Raw genomic sequence first — 18,060 nt, forward strand, 5'->3', positions numbered from 1 at the left:
TGTGGTATAGCCCGTGCTTCTCCAACGCTAGTGTTCATCAGGCCCACGGGGCTTGTGCAACACCGGGTGGCGGCTCCCCGTGGGCGTGTGGTAAATGCTGCAGGGCCGGCCCTGGGTGGAGGGAGGAGTGCTCCTACCAGCCCCTGGGCCAAGGGCCCGAGGAAGAGGCTGACCCTCCGCATTCCCTGGAGCTGGTTACAGAGGAGGCGTGGCTGGCAAGTCCTCTGTGCCCGGGGGGCAGGCAGGATGGACAGGGCCCGCAGCGGCCCGCCCAGGTAGGGGAAAGACCTTGCATGCTTGCCAGGGCAGGGCCGCGTCAGCATCACACCAGCCACGCACGGGGAGGGCCCATCAGACGTCCCTGTTCCGTCCCAGAGCTCGCTGCGGCCTGGCAGCGCCAGGCAGTCACACCAGGGCAGCGTCTCTCCGCCTTCCACCCTGTGCCTCTCCCATGAGGTGCCCTGGGTGCCAGCAAGGGGCTTCATTAGCAGGGAGGCAGCTCGCTTAGTCGCCAATTGCGCACGTTAGGGACATAGTCCACAGCAACAATATAGAGGTGCAAGAAAGAGAAAAACATTAAAGCAGGGATCCAAGTATTAGAAACAACGTTTCCATCATGGCCCTCAGGATCCGAGCTGGGTGCTAGGTCACCTGGACATGGGGTTGGGGCACTGAGGCGTTTATATGTGTTAGCAAAGAAGAAATACGAGCAGATTCATCTGGTATAAAAAACACCACATGCAGTCCTGGCCTGTTTGGCTCAGTGGATAGAGCATCAGCCTGTGGATTGAAGGGTCCCAGGTTCAATTCCAGTCAAAGGCACATGCCCAGGTTGTGGGCTCGATCCCCAGTGTGGGGCGTGCAGGAGGCAGCCAATCAATGATTCTCTCTCATCACTGATGTCTCTATCTCTCTCTCCCTCTCCCTTCTTCTCTGAAATCAATAAAAACAACAACAGTAACAAAAAAACCCCAACACACCACATTCAGTTGGGGTGCCCCTCTGCCCCATCACTGTTGGATGCCACAAGAGCAGCAGAAGTCCAAGGTCAGGAGGGATTGAGTTGGGAGGTCTTCCTCTATGAGTGTGACACTCGCAGCCTGGTCTTTGGATGTTGACGTAGCCACGGCCGTGGGAACCTGGCCAGGCTGTGCAAACTCTACGTGTTGGCCAGGGGGGTGGTGCTTCCTGGCACGAGGAGGTAAAGAGGGGGAGGACTAGCCAGCCCGGGACCCCTACCTTCTCCCCTCCTTCAATGGTGTGTGTGCCAGGCCACATATGGCTCGTCTCCATGGGTCCCTACCTCCTTAGGGTGACAGGGTCCCACAGGGACTGAGAAGTTCCTCGCCATCCAGGGACGTGAAGTAACTGACCCTTCGCACAGAACCCCATTGCAGATTCCAGTAAATGGTCCCTGTTCCAGGGACAGCAGTCTTGTGTCCTTATGACCACGCCCTCTGGCCCAGGGCAAGCATCTGTGCCACCCCTGCGCCTTGGTTTCCACACCTGCACCGTATAGGGCCTCTGGCTGAGTCCCCAGTGTGGCCATGGGGCAACAGCAACCACACTTTGGTCATTTAAATGTAGTAAGGCCTGGGGCCCTGGCCAGGTAGCTCAGTTGGTTAGAGCATCGTCCTAATATGCCAAGGTTGCAGGTTCGATTCCCAGTCAGGCACATACAAGAAGCAACCAATGAATGCATAAACAAGTGGAACAACAAATCTATTTCTCTTCCCCTTCCTCTCTCTCTAAAAAAAAGCAACAACAACCAAAACAACAACAACAAAAGCCCATAAATGTTTAATGTCTGCGAAAGCACCTTTGTTCATCCAGCCAACGTAGGTTTCCCAGCTCATAATTTTATCTGTTGCTCAAGGACATCATTTTTCTGATTTATCCGCCCCACTGCCTGTTGGTTATGGGGGAGGTGGAACCTCCATTCAGTACCGTGTTCTGCTGGCTGTGCTCGCACATCATGTCCTCTGAAATGTGACCCCCACCGTCACTCTCCACGACGGGGGTCCCCGTACATAGATGGGACTTGGAATTTTCTAGTCCCTTTGTGGGAGCAGCCTCATTAACTGCCATCCTATTCAGACACTAGGCCTGTGGTCGGCAAACTGCGGCTCGCGAGCCACATGCGGCTCTTTGGTCCCTTGAGTGTGGCTCTTCCACAAAATACCACGGCCTGGGCGAGTCTATTTTGAAGAAGTGGCTTTAGAAGAAGTTTAAGTTTAAAAAATTTGGCTCTCAAAAGAAATTTCAATCATTGTGCTGTTGATATTTGGCTCTGTTGACTGACGAGTTTGCCGACCACTGGCCTAGGCTGCCACGTCAGTGTTCCCATTTGCTGTGCCTGCTGACGGAGTTGCCAGGGCGTCTGCTTCCTGCTCACCTGGAAGTGTGGACGCCTGTGGGCAGGGGCAGGAAAAGCTCAGCTCTGCCCCTGGCTTTTGCAGGTGAGCCCAGATGTCTCCCCACGTCTCCTGTCCCTATACAGGCTTGCTCATTGCTGTCCCCCCCTCTGCCTCCCATTGTCCAAGCCACAGAGTCCATCCGTTTAGAACAGCCCAACTGGCTGCACCAGGGTCAGGGATCAGACAAACCACTTTTAGCTCAGCCCACTGGCCGTTGTGATTGGTTCCTGCTTCCCTCCGGAGTGTCAGTGGGCGGCGGAATGGCGACAGCACCCAGTAGACAGATTGTCACGGCGAGAGCCATCAGCTGCAGCCAGAATGTCCCTCCTTTCTTGCAGGTCACAGGGCTGACACAGGGGTGGGGAGGCGCTTCGGAGGTTCTGTGTGCTCAGCAGGCGCAGTAGCTGCTGAGCCCGTGGAGACAGGACTGTTTGGCGGGCACTCCCTGTGTGAAGGCGTGCCGTGCAGTCAGCATCGGAGTGTGACCCCTGGCAGGGCCGGGCGATGAACATGTTGACCCTCTCCTTGATGGGAAGGGAAATTCTTATGACAACTGGTTTTCTATCAGGGAGTGTCTGCTCACTGCCCTCGTCCACAGTTGGAACCCAAACCCAGGGGCACTCTTTCTCTGCCATTTTTGCCACAATGCCCAGCTCATGCCTTCCAGGGTGACTGAAACATGTCATTCACATGGCACCGCACCTGTGAGATTCCAAGAGCTAATCTGTTTGACCAGCGTTTTGCTTTTTGTTGTTGTTGTTTTTGAGAGAGAGAGAGAGAGAGAGAGAGAGAGAGAGAGAGGAAGGGAGACGGGAAGAGAGAGAAGCATCCATGTGAGAGAAACATCAACCAGCTGCCTTGGGTGTGACACCTGCCCCCACCCAGATAAGGGCGAATGCCTTGCATACTTCCTGAGGCAGGGCCACAGCCTGTTCCAGAACCAGCCTGCCTGATGTGATCGTCCGGGTCCGGGATTGTCAGGAAGCAGCGTGTGGCCAGCATCCGGCGGGTGGTGGGCGAGGCAGCAGTGGGCAGCGGTCAGGCCGTGGCGTAGTCTCCACAGGAGAGAAGCATTTTGACTTGTGCGTGGGCTGATCCCAGCGGTGTAAGTAACTCCCTCTGTGGCGAGTCAGCCTACCACACACGTCACTGAACGGGGTGTGGGAAGGGATGTGCACTTTGGCGTGGGTAAGCCAATAGCCGCTGGCCCAGCCAGCACCGTCCCTTCCCCCGGAGTTTCTGCTTAGAAGGCTTGCGTGGGGCCCAATATATTGCATTTCTAACAAGTTTCTAGGTGATGCAACCCTAACCAGAAAGCTTTTATTTATTTATTTTAAAAACATTTTCATTGATTTCAGAGAGGAAGGGAGAGGGAGAGGGAGATGGAAACATCAATGTTGAGAGAGAATTATGAATCAGCTGCCTCCTGCACGTCCCACACTGGGAATTGAGCCCAAAACCCTGAGCATGTGCCCTGACCGGGAATTGAACCATGACCTCCTGGTTCATAGGGCGATGCTCAACTCCTGAGCCACACCAGCCGAGCAGAAAGCTTTTTTAAATTATGATATTTGGGCCCCACCCTGGACTGGTCAAATCCAGACTACCTTCAGCGAGACCCGCCTCAGTGTTTTGAGGATGCTCCCAGGTGATTGTAAGGGACAGCGGAGTCTGAGAAAAGAATGCAGCCACATCTTTAGGGCCACTTGTCCTCCATGAGGCGCGATCGAAGGCCTGGGGGCGTGGGGTACTGATGGGTTTGCTTTGGCTGTGTGCCCCCAGACATACGGCAGCCCCAACAAGAAGCACGTGGGCGTCATCCTGCAGCGGGGCGCGCTCATCCTGCTGCTCTGCTGCCTCCCCTGCTGGGCGCTCTTCCTCAACACCCAGCACCTCCTGCTACTCCTCAGGCAGGACCCGGCCGTGGCCAGGTAAGGCGGGCCGGGCAGCGCGGGAGGGCCATCCCGGCAGAAAGATGCTCCCCTCCAGGTCTGGCCTCTGCAAAGGCCAAAGGCCAGGGCCGCGGCCCCACACGAGGCGGCAAGCTTCCCCCGGTTGATTCTGCCAGGCCTGGTGCTCCGCACGCCTGCACCTGTGATCCAGACCCCCTCACCTGGTGACGGCAAAGGCAAACAGTCTGGGGAGAAGTAAGATTTGGCAACCTGTCCAGGAGAGGTGGCCGCTGAAGGTGTTTAGTTGTGGGTTGTGCTTACTGACCCTGGGTGCTAGGAGTCGCCTCAGTGCTGTCAAAGCCCACCCCTGCGTCCTCCTTCCCTCCCAGCGCTCCGTCTTCATTGGTCCGGGGCAGCCTTGGCGGCAGTGTCTCCAGAGGTCACCTAGATGACCTCACATGCTGCCAAGATTGAGACCTACCAGGGCAGTCCTTGTCTCAGACCAGCGGCTCTGAACCCAGGCGCCAGTTGGCAATGTCGGGAGACATTCTGTTATCAGAACTGGTATGAGGGCATCAGCCCAAGATGCTACAAACCACAGGGAAGTTGCCCACAGCAGACAATTCAGCAGCCACAGTGCTGAGGTGGGAAAATGCCGCCCTAGAGCTAAAGGCTCGGAAGAACCAGAGAGGTTCTTGGGTTATGCGATGACAGTTCTGTTGTAAATGTGCACATCTGCTCCAGCAGTTTAGTCCATTCATCTAGAAAGAGCCACGACTGCGAAAGGCAGTGACAGCTGGATTGTCCTGCCTCCGTTTTCCTTGAGATGGAGACCTCGCCACTTTCCTTTTCTTTTCGTTGTGCAGGCTTACCCACACCTACGTCATGATCTTCATCCCAGCCCTCCCCGTAAGTTTCCAAGCGTTAAACTGTTTCTCCTCGGGGTTCACTGAGAAACGCAGCTGAGACACCACGAGCTCAGTGACTTGGATCTGGGGATACCCCAGTGACGGGGGCTCATTCCGGAAAGCGCGGTTTTCATTATGCTCAGGAAAGACACAAACATCTGTCCCTCAAGGAAGCCCAAGGTCCAGGTGACCCCAGTGGGCACTGTCCTGACTCCTAGAGCTGGAGGGACTCTGGGGTCATGCAGAGAGGAGCTCGGGCCTTCTCTTCGGTAAGGGGACACGCTTCCGCATCTCAGCCACCTGAGGCCTTACTCGGACCCTTTAGATTTGTTTTGCGCTTGCTCACTGTGATGGCACCGACCACGAGTGTGTGTTCATGTTCGACACGGCCGTGAGGTTGGGGCGTAGCCACCATGCGGTTGGGGCTTAGCCGCCGTGAGGTGGGGCTTAGCCGCCGTGGGGTGAGCTGCTCCATGAGGTTTACGGGGAGTAGGGAGGGTTGGGGGTTGGAGGGGTTGGGGGCTAGGGGGTGGGGGGTGGGCACGTATACGATGCTGGTCCCATAAGATTGTGATGGAGCTTGTGGGGGAGGAAAAGTTTCCTCTACCCTCAGGTTCCTCTGGCTGGTCTAATAATCAAACAGCGTGAGACAGATTAGCAAGAGAAAATAAGCACATTTAATACATTCTGTGGACGAAAAGGGGCCACATACTAAACCTGACAAGCTCAGGGGAGGCCTGCATGGCAGGACTGGCAACTCAGAGACCTAAAGGAACCACAAAGGATGGTCTGAAATCAAAACTTCCTAACTAAAAGCGAGCCATGGCCCGCAGCCATGGAGTGGGCCAGCATCTTCCCTGACAAAGGCCAGTCTTCACCTTCACTGAGCCTGTCTACTGTCTTTGCACCTAGGATAACACACCTTTGGAATGTCAGGGTAACCCCTTTTTCCAGACCCGTCAGGGCACAACCTCCCACCAGAGCAGGAGCCCACAGAGCCCCTCATTGTTACCCTGTTCCCCACATACCATCTCCATGTGCTGTAAATGTTAGCTGTTTACTATGCCCACCAATCAAAAGAAATTTGCGTCTATTCATTTTTCTCTCTACCCACCAATCTCGGCGGTTTCCCCACGTTGCTCTCTCCCCTCCCTACTCCGTCACCGTGGACCTCACCCCCCGCGCGTCTTCTCCTTTGGTGCTAATGCATAAAACAAGGTGCACGTCGCCGTCCTCTGCGCGTTTGCTCACCCGTGGCGGTTCTGCTTCCTGCAGTTGCCGTCGGTCTGGCTCCAATAGACTCACCAACATTCTCTAGAGGTTTGGACATTTCTTACGTCGACACTACATATGAGTGGGAACGCCGGGTACACGAGAGAGTCAGGAACCCCACATGCAGGGGAAGCTGCGAGATAGACGGGGGTCTGGGTATATAAGCCGTCTGAGCTAGGGACGAAGCCAAGTGTCTTGGGGACTTCAAAGGGTCATTGCAGGTTGACGCAAAGAGCAGATGTTCATGAAATGAAGGCTTTTCTTGCTATGTAGGTGGGCCTGCAAGGTTACTGTGAGAATCTCTCGTTACGGCAACAGCCCTAATCAAGCCCTCGTTAGTTACAGGAAGGAGCAGACGTTTCTCTTGAGCCTGCAGTTCAAGTTCTCTCCAGCTCAGAACAACCTGCATCCCACCGAGGCACATCGTGGGGGACTTCTCCTGGGCCACAAGCTGAACAATCCCCACTGCCTGTGAGGCTGCAGCTGTCCTCAGGTGGTCGCACAGCGCGTCACACATGCTGACCGCGTGCCAGCTGCCCACAGTGTGCAGTTCAGTGACACGCTTACAGATTGCAGCCTAGAGCTGTAGGGGAACAGTGTGTCACCAAAACGTGTCTCTTTGGCACAAGGGTTATTTTAGGCGGCTTCCTTTAAGAAACAGCTGACCAGGTTGAAGCTCCGGCACCCAGGAGGAGCTGCCCTGTGTGAGGGGCGTTTACAGTTGAAGGGACCTCTCCACTCGCAGGGTGTCCCCCGGGCTGTGCCAGGGGGAGGCGGGACCTCGTCCCCAGAAACTCTTCTCTGGGCAGAAGATGAGGACTTAAATCTGCACCACACCTGACCCCTGTGATTGTGCTTTTCCTGGTCACTTCCCAGGACCGACCCCCCACCCCAATATCTTCTGTCTTCAGCTGAAGAGGCTATTTAAAGTGGTGGCTTCAGCCATTTTGGCACATTCCTCTGTTTTCTGGGGTCTCCCTATGTGTACAGCAGGTACACATGTCATTATACTTCAGTTGTTTTTCTCCTGCCAATCTGTCTTTTATTTTTTATTATTTTTTTAAAATATATTTTATTGATTTTTTACAGAGAGGAAGAGAGAGGGATAGAGAGTTAGAAACATCGATGAGAGAGAAACATCGATCAGCTGCCTCTTGCACACCCCCAACTGGGGATGTGCCCGCAACCAAGGTACATGCCCTTGACCGGAATCGAACCTGGGACCCTTGAGTCCGCAGGCCGACGCTCTATCCACTGAGCCAAACCGGTTTCGGCCAATCTGTCTTTTATTACAGGGGTGTCTCAGCCAAGAACCCAGGAGGGTCAGAGGGAAATGCATTCCCTCCCTACAGAGCCGTGGGCTCTAGCGCACAGGCTGGTGTGCCGTAGGCCGACCCCAGGTTTGTGTAGCACACTCAGGGTGTTCGCACAAGGACGAAATCGCCTGGGGATGCAACCCTCCGAAGCATTCCCGCAGCTAAGCCCGGGCTGCCATGACGAAATGCCACGGACGGGGAGGCTCAAACCCAGAAATCTAGTTTCTCATCGTTTTGGAGCTAACGTCCCAGGTCAAGGTGTCGCAGGCTGGTTGCCTCTGAGACCTCCTCCTTGGCCGGCAGCCGCCCTCTCGCCTCTTCCCACGGCCGTGCCCTTCCTTACGCAGGAAACTGTCGTGTCTCTTGTCTTCTTAGGAGGACACCAGTCCAGCTGGGTCAGGGCCATCCTCAGGGCCTCACTTCCACTTAATCACGTCTTTAAAGATCATCTGCAAATTCAGTCACATCGGGGGTTGGGGTCCAGCACACGATGGGGACACAATTCAGCCATTGAGAGTAGTCGCCTGCTCTCATCCGTCCGTGTTGTGGTCTTGAAGGCGGCCTGAGACCTAGCCAGTTTACTTTCGTTCCTGTGTTGGCAGGAGGACTGCAGGCTGGCCGATAGCAGGAGCGTCCCTAGAGCTGGCCCAGGGCTTCCTTTCCAGCCCATCGCCTACGAGTCCTCACTGAGCCCGGGAAGCTGTCCCCCAACCCAGGGCCAGCCGGGTCATGTGCGTGTTCAGGAGAGGTGCCGAACCCTCGGCTCTGGACGCCCCTCGCCCCGCCCCCTCCCTGATGACACAGCTCTGTGGTCCCTGTGGGAGCAAAAGGCAGTAGAGCGGTGGCTCTCAGCTCTCCCTACACGGCCAGGCCACAATGTGAACATCCGTCTCTGCTTTTCTCTTGTAGGCGACGTTTCTTTACACATTACAAGTTAAATATTTGCTCACCCAGGTAATGCCGACTTTCCTCTTCCTTCGTGGGGCTAATAGGAGTTCACAGCTTTCAGGGATGGGGGGCCGGATGGGGAGCCGCCTGCCAGCACTGCCTGAATGCCCCCAGCTGCCGCTCCGGGGTTCCTGCAGTGGCCTCCCCCTCTCCCCGCTGCTGGTCCTGCCCTCCTGTGCTCACTTGCACTTCACTCTGTCTACTTCCACCTCCCCCCGAAATGCAGCTCGGCCCACCTAACTCCCTCGCTTGAACTAACCAGGGTCTCCTCATAAATAAGTGGCCCACGCAAATGGTTGGCCAAGACCTTTGTCCTGGCCTCTGAGCCCAAGACCACCGAGGCCACCGAGACAAACGCACAGCCCGGCCGTCAGGTCTGTCAACCGGAGCTTCGACAGACCGGAGGGGCCGTGGGTTCTCACCAAAGCGGTGGAGTTCAGTGAAATCCCAAGGAAGCCGGCTTCGGAGGTCGGAGCAAGCAGGCCGAGAGGAGAAATCGAGGCCAGGCCTGCGCGCTCCACCCAAGTCCCCTCTGCGGGAAACCGCCAAGCTCAGGTCCGGTCGAAGGCTGTGCGGGAGCTCGTGGAGCGTTGCCCGTGGGTGGGACACGGAGACGGCCCTGTTTGTGCGACTCTGACTTCAACCCTCCAGGCGGAGCGGGGTGCTCTATTTTTACCGACAGGGTTTCAAACAGCAAGATTTTTACAGACGTGGGTTCAGAGAACCAGGTTTCCCAGAGATGAGAAAGGACGCCAAGGGGCGAGGTGACACCGCAGGTGGGAGACAGCGTTCCCTGTGAGCTTCACCGGCTTTCGCCAGTGGCTGTTTCCTGCTGCCTGGCAAGCAGCTGTTCACGTCCTCAGCCCACTGCCGTGTTACTCTCACGCGGCAAGGCTTAGATTGGAGATGCCAGATAAGACTGGATGCTTCTGCTCTGTGCTTGTGAGCAGAGCCAGATAGGATGGAACGCATCCCACACTCGTTTCCAAATCTCCATTTTGCTTGAGAAAGTGCTGTTCTTTCACCCACAGTCCAATGTGGAAAGCAACTTGTTTATGCGATTCAGTCCCTGCCGGTGCTGGCACTGCTGTAGCATTTCTCTTCTTTCCTCTCTGCGTCCCACCTCCTGCCCTGGTCTCTCCGCGGCTCAGAGAGGAGGAGGGGAGGTGCGGGGAGGGTGGGAAGGTAAGCGCAGCAGGAGGAACCCACAGGACGAGGCTCCCCGGGGCAGCCTGTGGCCCCGCCCTGTTCCAGGGGTCTCTAGCAGGGTGCGGTCTCTCCTCGCTCTAGGGAATCATACTGCCCCAGATCCTAACCGGAGTTGCAGCCAACCTCGTCAATGCTCTCGTCAACTATCTGTTTCTCCATGAGCTGCATCTTGGGGTGATGTGAGTCCAACCAATTCTTGGGACAGGGAGAAGGAATGGCGGCATGTGGCTTCTCCAGGGCTGGGGCAGTGAGACCTTTACCTGGCCGTGTCCACGTGTGGTCCCCTCCTTGGACACTCTGGGAAACGGTCCGGTCGGGGGTGGAGGAGAGGAATGCTCTGGAAGGATGATCGCAGGGCCGACCTCAGCGATCCCAGCGCGGGATGGCGCTCCCCCTGCTGAGGGAGGCTGGGAAGGGCGGAGAACCGCACGCCCCTCACGGGACTGCTCTTCCCAGGGGCTCGGCACTGGCCAACTTGATTTCCCAGTTTTCCCTGGCTCTGCTCCTCTTTCTCTACATCTTCTGGAAGAAGCTGCATCAAGCTACTTGGGGAGGTAAAGGCTGTCTTTTGTTTTCCAACTCGGACATGGGCTTTGCCTCCGGTGAGCTCCAGGCGACGCCCGGCTGTGTTGTAATGGTGTGTCCCGCCTCAGGCTGGTCCCTGGAGTGCCTGCAGGACTGGGGCTCCTTCTTCCGCCTGGCCATCCCCAGCATGCTCATGCTGTGCATGGAGTGGTGGGCCTACGAGATCGGGAGCTTCCTGAGCGGTCAGTGCGGGAGGGGCGGGACGGCTGGTGGAGGAGGGGGCCTTGCCCAGAAGCGTGGCACCAGCGCTCTCTCTCCTCAGGTATCCTCGGCATGGTGGAGCTGGGGGCCCAGTCCATCGTGTATGAACTGGCCACGATTGTATTCATGGTGAGTGTCTGAGATGGGCTGTGCGGAGGGGCTAAATGTGTCTCTTAACAGGGTCCTAAGTCAAGCGTAGGCCTGTTCATATCATTCAGTCCTACGTAAAATGTTATCCCAGAGCCTGAGAGGTCCTTTTGGTTAGGTGGGGTCTTCCTGTGGGCTCACTGATGGGGGGTGGGGGTCTTCCTGTGGGCTCACTGGCGGGGGTGTGGGGGGGTCTTCCTGTGGGCTCACTGGCGGGGGGTGGCGAGGCTCTTACTGATGTGTCCACTGCTGGGCTTCCGTCCTCCAACATGGTCCCCGTCTGAAAGATCTTATTTGATGCCGGACTTGCCAAATAGTTGTCACAACACGAATGCCTGAGGGCAGGCCATGTTACCTTTTCCCTTTCCTATCTTATCTTCCTTCCTTCCTTCCTTCCTTCCTTCCTTCCTTCCTTCCTTCCTTCCTTCCTTCCTCTTTCTTCCTCTCTCTCTCTCTCTCTCTCTGCCTTTCTTTCTCCTAAGCTCTAAAGGCCCTTCTTTTGCCTCTATATCTTGCTTCCTGAGCCCACACTGCCCAGCTGGCTCACTTCTCCCACCTCTGTGACTTTCTAAATAAGCTTTCTCTTATAATTCGAGTTCCTTGGCTCTGAATTCTTTCCCAGCCAAACTCAAGAACTGAGGTGCTTAACCAAGGTCTAACACCTGGTGGCATTTAGCCGTTACCAGATTTGTCCCATTGGTGATGTTAACTGGCTACTAGGTGAAAGCACTGTCTGCCCGGTTTCCACCATCAAGTCACACTCCTTTGCATTGTGATGATAAAGAAGTTCTCGGGAGACCCCTGTGTTTGCTCCCACTAGGGCCTGGTCTCCCATTTCTTTTATATGCCCACTCTGTCAGTTTCTATAGCCCTTCCTTTAGCGATCCTGATCCTAAGGCAAAATCCTTGTTTAAATGAGTGATAAATATTTTGCCTTAATTAATACTTAATTTCTCACGTGGTAAATTTATAGATAACACGTGCACCGGTGGGGTCCCTTAGCCTGGCCTGCACCCTCTCGCAATCTGGGACCCCTTGGGGGATGTCGGAGACCTGGTTTCAGCCTGATCCCCGCAGGCCAGGCCGAGGGACCCCACCAGTGCACGAATCTGTGCACCAGGCCTCTAGTATACATATAAGATCTTTGGTTAATCTCTTCCCACCCTCCCCCCTCCCCTCTTCCCTCTGAGATTCATCAGTCTGTTCCATGTTTCCATGCCTGTGCATTGAGCGTCTGCCCTCTGGTGGTCAGTGTGTGTCATAGTGACATTTTGACTGTCCAACCAGTCACTATGATGCACACTGACCACCAGGGGCAGAGGCTCACTGCAGGAGCTGCCGCCTGGTGGTCAGTGCACTCCCACAGGGGAAGCACTGCTCAGCTGACGGATGGGAGCCTCTCCCATGGACAGTCTGTGTGCCCCTCCCCCATCTGGACGGGGATCTGGACCAGCATCTGGACTGACTGGGCATGAGCCCGCAGCTGCTTCTCAGTCATGGATGCGCCCGTATTGCCCTAGGATGGGCACGCGGAAACCGCAGCGGAGCGGCAGCGAGCCTACTGAGCAGCGGCAGGCGCAGCGGGCTGGGATGAGTGGGAGCGGCACAGCGCCCCGCCCAGGCTTGGGCTCCTCTCCGGCCGCCTGCCACTTCCTGCACTACTACATCCCTCGGGGGATGTCGGACTGCCGGTTTAGGCCCCATCCCAGCAGGCCACGCCGCGGGACCCCACTGGTGCACGAATCTGTGCACCAGGCCTCTAGTATATAGATAATAATGGCTATTTGTTCCTGAATAATTGCTATGTTTGAGGCACTGTTCTAAGCAGTTAGCATGATGGACTCATTTAATCCCAACATAACCCTAATATGCAGGTCCTCTTATGAGGTCTCTTTCACAGATAACTGAGGTCTAGTGAGGGCAGGTGCCTGGACGGGGACCTGAACCCGGGCAGTCTGGCTTCAGAATCCCTGTTCCTAACCGCAGGCCACGCTGCTGTCCTCTGTCTCCGCTGGCACCACCTCTGCCCTCACAGAGGGCAGCACTGCTCTTGGCTTGGTCTGGGTCTCTGTTTTCCTAAGTTCTTTTCATCCAACATTTGCAGGGGGAGGGGTCACCATCTTAGGATTCTGTTTTCTGAACTTGCCCCCTTGAGGGTCTTTCAGAACAGACCTGTTTGGGTTCCTGGCACCCATCCTTCCACGCCCACGGGCGGAAGTGACGGTGCAGCCCTCCCAGCGCCCAGGCTGGAAGCTCTGCCGAAAAGCCAGGCTTGTGACAAGGATCACAGCCCAGGGTTCCAGGTCCCAGGTTAGCCTGGCGGCTGCCAGCGACACACAAGGATGCTGCAGATTACCCTTCTTACAGCTCTAGGACCAAGTTCTACCACCGAGGCGCGAAGCACGGTTTGCCTAGTCCCTCTTCCCGGGGAAGGTGCGGAGCGAGGCTCAGGAGCTGGGAGGCAGGGCTGGTTCCTGCTCTCACGGTTCCCTTCTCCTTGTAGATACCCACGGGCTTCAGCGTGGCTGCCAGCGTCCGAATTGGGAATGCGCTGGGCGCTGGAGACGTCGAGCAGGCCAAGAGGTGCTCCAGGGTCTCCGTGCTGGTCACAGGTGCTCATTCCCCCCGGACTCCCCTGAGCCGTCGGCGCGGACCGCAGGCGCCCAGCCCACAGACCTCCTTTCTCACTGGCTGTGTCTCTCATTTCACCTCCAGAACTCTTTGCCGTAGCCTTTTGCGTCCTGCTGTTAAGCTGTAAGGATCTGGTGGGGTACATTTTCACTACGGACCGGTGAGTGCCGAGATGAGAAACCTGCGGTAGAGACGCGCTGGCAGATGCGTTCCCGCTCGGCCTCCTGGGGCCTTGCCTCTTAGAGCGTTCCATTTGCAACATCAGAAACGCACTGATGTTCCCTGGGGAGACTGCCGGGCGAGGAACCCGTTCCCTGGCATTGGTGGTGGCATATGCTCTGGCGCTCAGGATACTCATAAAGGAGGAAACTCCTTTCGGGTCCCATTGATGACCTTTTCAGTTAATTATTTTGTTCCAATGACAAAAATCATCGTGATATCTCAGAATTTGCTGGAGCTTCTGGTTTGTAGTATTTACATAATACGCCTGTCAAACGGGATGGCAGTTAAAGTCGCCCCCGAGGGCTGTCGGTCAAAGCTGCATTATCTGATTGATTCTGAGGCCGAAACCTAACCCACGATGAACGCCCCCGCGGCGCGGCGGCTGTGGCTGGCGCTGCTGCTTCCAGCGGGGAGGCCGGCCCGGGCATTCCTCTGTGGATAGACTGTGGGGCCACCTCTTATCTGGGGCTTTTTATCAGCAATTACAAAACGCAAACCGACTCCCATCATGGAGGCGAAAAGCAGGTGGAGGGGCAGGACTAAGTTTCTCGACTATTCTCCAGGCACGAGGTTGTCAGCTTGGTCTCAGCCACTCGGCGGTGGGAGGCGAGGCTGTTTAACTGTCGCCCCTTCAGCAGGAGCGGGACGGCAGCCATAGGCCCCTTCTTCTCTTCAGAGGGACCAGAAGTCCTGTATCAGATGTGCCCGCTGCGCTGTGGCTTCAGGGGAAAGTGGGCGTCTGGTCCGTCCCCTTCCGGAAACCATGCAGAGCAGGAAAAAGAATAAGCAAAAGGCTCCCAGGCGATGCCTTGGATGAGATGAGAAGACGCCATTGAAAACGTGCAGACAACCTGCAGGCTGGCCGGGTCGCTGAAACCGGCGGAGGCGACCACAGAGGTTCCAGCAATGACATACACCCGGACCTGATCGGAGAGGGACGGAGACACCCCCCCCCCCCCCCGCAAAGTCGGGGAACACAGCAGTCCTGCTCAAAGCACAGGCCACTAGTGTGCATAACGTGTGCACGTAAATTTAAAAATCTGGAAGGAAAAGATAATTTTCTAGGAAAATAATTTATCAGAACTTGCCCTAGACAACATAGAAGGTCTAAAAAGATGGATTTCCTTAGAAGAAATAAGAAAAAATTGTTTTAAAATTTCAAAATCAGCAACCCTAGAGGGTTCCAGAGGAGGATTTTATAAAACCTTAGAACTCAGATAAGGCAATGCGGTCTGAGCCGTTCCAGAAAGCAGGGACAGGGAAAGCCCACCTTCTGCTCAGGAAGCGAATGGAGCTTGGCACCAAACTGAGCAGTCAGCACCGCAGAAAAGCAGGCACGGCATTGCCCCTTACTAACACGAACTTTAAAACCCAGAACAACACACTGGCGGGGAGAATTCACAGCACATTAGAGACAATGTATTTTGATGGAATATAAAATGGCATGGGATGTGTTAGGTGGAAAATAAAAGTGCAGAGCATCATATAGCGAATGCTACAATATGGAACAGTAGAGTCTAGAAGGGAAAATAAGAATATATATTTGTGTTTCCTATTTTTCATAAACACTGAACTAATACAGACAGTGGTGGAATTGTTATCGGTTGTGGGCTGGTGGGGTCAGGACGGGGGTGGTGGGGTCAGGACGGGGGTGGTGGGGTTAGGAATCGGTGTGGTGGGGTCAGGACGGGGGTGGGGGTCAGGACGGGGGTAGTGGGGGTTAGGAGGGGGGGTTAGGATGGGGGTGGGGGTTAGGATGGGGTGGTGGGGTTAGGAGGGGGGGTGGGGGTTAGGACGGGGGTGGTGGGTTAGGAGGGGGGGGGTCAGGGACGGGGGTGGGGGTCAGGTCAGGGGTGGGGGTTAGGACGGGGTGGTGGGGTTAGGAGGGGGGGTGGGGGGTTAGGACGGGGGTGGTGGGGTTAGGAGGGGGGTTAGGACTGGGGGGTGGGGGTTAGGACGGGGGTGGTGGGGTTAGGAGGGGGGTGGTGGGTTTAGGAGGGGGGTTAGGGACAGGGGTGGGGGTTAGGACGGGGTGGTGGGGTTAGGAGGGGGGGGTTAGGACGGGGTGGTGGGTTAGGAGGGGGGGGTAGGACGGGGTGGTGGGGTTAGGAGGGGGGTTAGGACTGGGTGGTGGGGTTAGGAGGGGGGGTTAGGACTGGGGGGTGGGGTTAGGAGGGGGTTAGGACTGGGGGTGGGGGGTCAGGATGGGGGTGGGGGTTAGGATGGGGTGGTGGGGTTAGGGAGGGGGGTTAGGACGGGGTGGTGGGGTTAGGAGGGGGGTTAGGACTGGGGGGTGGGGTTAGGAGGGGGGTTAGGACTGGGGGCGTGGGGGGTCAGGACGGGGGTGGGGGTTAGGACGGGGTGGTGGGGTTAGGGAGGGGGGGTTAGGACGGGGTGGTGGGGTTAGGAGGGGGGTTAGGACTGGAGGGTGGGGTTAGGAGGGGGGTTAGGACTGGGGGGTGGTGGGGGTCAGGATGGGGGTGGGGGTTAGGACGGGGTGGTGGGGTTAGGAGGGGGGGTTAGGACGGGGTGGTGGGGTTAGGAGGGGGGTTAGGACGGGGTGGTGGGGTTAGGAGGGGGTTAGGACTGGGGGGTGGGGTTAGGAGGGGGGTTAGGACTGGGGGGTGGGGGGTCAGGATGGGGGTGGGGGTTAGGACGGGGTGGTGGGGTTAGGAGGGGGGGGTTAGGACGGGGTGGTGGGGTTAGGAGGGGGGTTAGGGACTGGGGGGTGGGGTTAGGAGGGGGGTTAGGACTGGGGGGGTGGGGGTTAGGACGGGGTGGTGGGGTTAGGAGGGGGGTCAGGACGGGGGTGGGGGTCAGGACGGGGACAGGAGTGGAAGAGAGACTCTTCTGTTTCCTTTTCATTTTGTTGATTTCTCTCAGCTGTTTGCACATTACCTACTCAAAACCTACAATCAACTTTGAATAAAATAACTGTATTTCTATCCTTTATTGGGGAGGTAGTCCTCTTGTTCAGAGCTGGGTTCTCATTTATTGATTCGCCTCAACAGCCATTCACTGCCAGCCAGGGGCCTGGCTCCTGTGTGAGTTGCTGAAAGGCCTCCCGGGTCGGGTCTCCCCGCTCTCCGGCTGTGGGGTTCGGCCCTGAGGACCGTCTATGTTTGCAACTTGCCGGCCGGTTCCCCGGAGAGAACCTGGCTCTCCCGTGCGCTTCCCTCGGCAGACGGAGCCCGTGGCCCCCAATCGCTGGTGTCACTGACCCGTGGGCTCGGGGTTCTCCTAGAAGCCGTGAGACGCGGCGTGGAGCCGGTGCTCCGGCCCGAAGCGCAGGCCCCGCGCAGGGGCGAGCCGCCAGGCCCTGACCCCGCTCCTTCCCTCAGGGACATCCTGGCGCTGGTGGCGCAGGTGGTGCCGCTGTACGCCGTGTCCCACCTCTTCGAGGGCCTCGCGGTGAGTGGGCGGCGGCACCTCGGGGCGGGGGCACCTCCGGGCGGGGACACCTCCGGGGCGGGGGGCACCTCGGGGCGGGGGCACCTCGGGGCGGGGGCACCTCCGGGCGGGGGGCACCTCCGGGCGGGGGCACCTCGGGGCGGGGGACACCTCCGGGCGGGGGGCACCTCCGGGCGGGGACACCTCGGGGCGGGGGACACCTCGGGGGCGGCGGCACCTCCGGGCGGGGGCACCTCCGGGCGGGGGCACCTCGGGGCGGGGGCACCTCGGGGCGGGGGGCACCTCCGGGCGGGGGACACCTCCGGGCGGGGACACCTCGGGGCGGGGGACACCTCGGGGCGGCGGCACCTCCGGGCGGGGGCACCTCCGGGCGGGGGCACCTCCGGGCGGGGGCACCTCGGGGCGGGGGCACCTCCGGGCGGGGACACCTCCGGGCGGGGACACCTCGGGGCGGGGGACACCTCGGGGCGGCTGGCACCTCCGGGCGGGGGGCACCTCCGGGCGGGGGGCACCTCGGGGCGGGGGCACCTGGGGGCGGGGGCACCTCCGGGCGGGGGCACCTCGGGGCGGGGGCACCTCCGGGCGGGGGCACCTCGGGGCGGGGGACACCTCGGGGCGGGGGGCACCTCCGGGCGGGGGGCACCTCGGGGCGGGGGGCACCTCCGGGGGGGGGCACCTCCGGGCGGGGGGCACCTCGGGGCGGGGACACCTCGGGGCGGGGGCACCTCCGGGCGGGGGCACCTCGGGGCGGGGGGCACCTCCGGGGGGGGGGGCACCTCGGGGCGGGGGCACCTCCGGGCGGGGGCACCTCGGGGCGGGGGCACCTCCGGGGCGGGGGGCACCTCCGGGGCGGGGGGGCACCTCCGGGCGGGGGGCACCTCGGGGCGGGGGGCACCTGGGG

General features: G+C 58.2%; 1 protein-coding gene across 1 annotated transcript in view; it reads left to right on the forward strand.

Annotated features, from left to right (window-relative positions):
* Positions 1 to 17,159, forward strand: part of SLC47A1 (solute carrier family 47 member 1) — a gene marked incomplete at its 3' end in the record, with an annotated part of 31,358 nt that extends 14,199 nt beyond the window's left edge. Inside the window, exons 4-13 of the mRNA XM_079800881.1 lie at positions 4,200 to 4,348; positions 5,176 to 5,218; positions 8,715 to 8,759; positions 10,044 to 10,141; positions 10,419 to 10,516; positions 10,616 to 10,729; positions 10,810 to 10,877; positions 13,399 to 13,507; positions 13,611 to 13,686; positions 17,090 to 17,159. Coding sequence (XP_079657007.1) covers positions 4,200 to 4,348; positions 5,176 to 5,218; positions 8,715 to 8,759; positions 10,044 to 10,141; positions 10,419 to 10,516; positions 10,616 to 10,729; positions 10,810 to 10,877; positions 13,399 to 13,507; positions 13,611 to 13,686; positions 17,090 to 17,159 — 870 coding nt within the window. The remainder of the gene's footprint in view (positions 1 to 4,199; positions 4,349 to 5,175; positions 5,219 to 8,714; positions 8,760 to 10,043; positions 10,142 to 10,418; positions 10,517 to 10,615; positions 10,730 to 10,809; positions 10,878 to 13,398; positions 13,508 to 13,610; positions 13,687 to 17,089) is intronic.
* Positions 17,160 to 18,060: the final 901 nt, after the last annotated feature.

Source organism: Cnephaeus nilssonii (genome assembly GCF_951640355.1).
Source record: "Cnephaeus nilssonii genome assembly, contig: SCAFFOLD_178, whole genome shotgun sequence".
Classification (NCBI taxonomy): Eukaryota; Metazoa; Chordata; class Mammalia; order Chiroptera; family Vespertilionidae; genus Cnephaeus; species Cnephaeus nilssonii.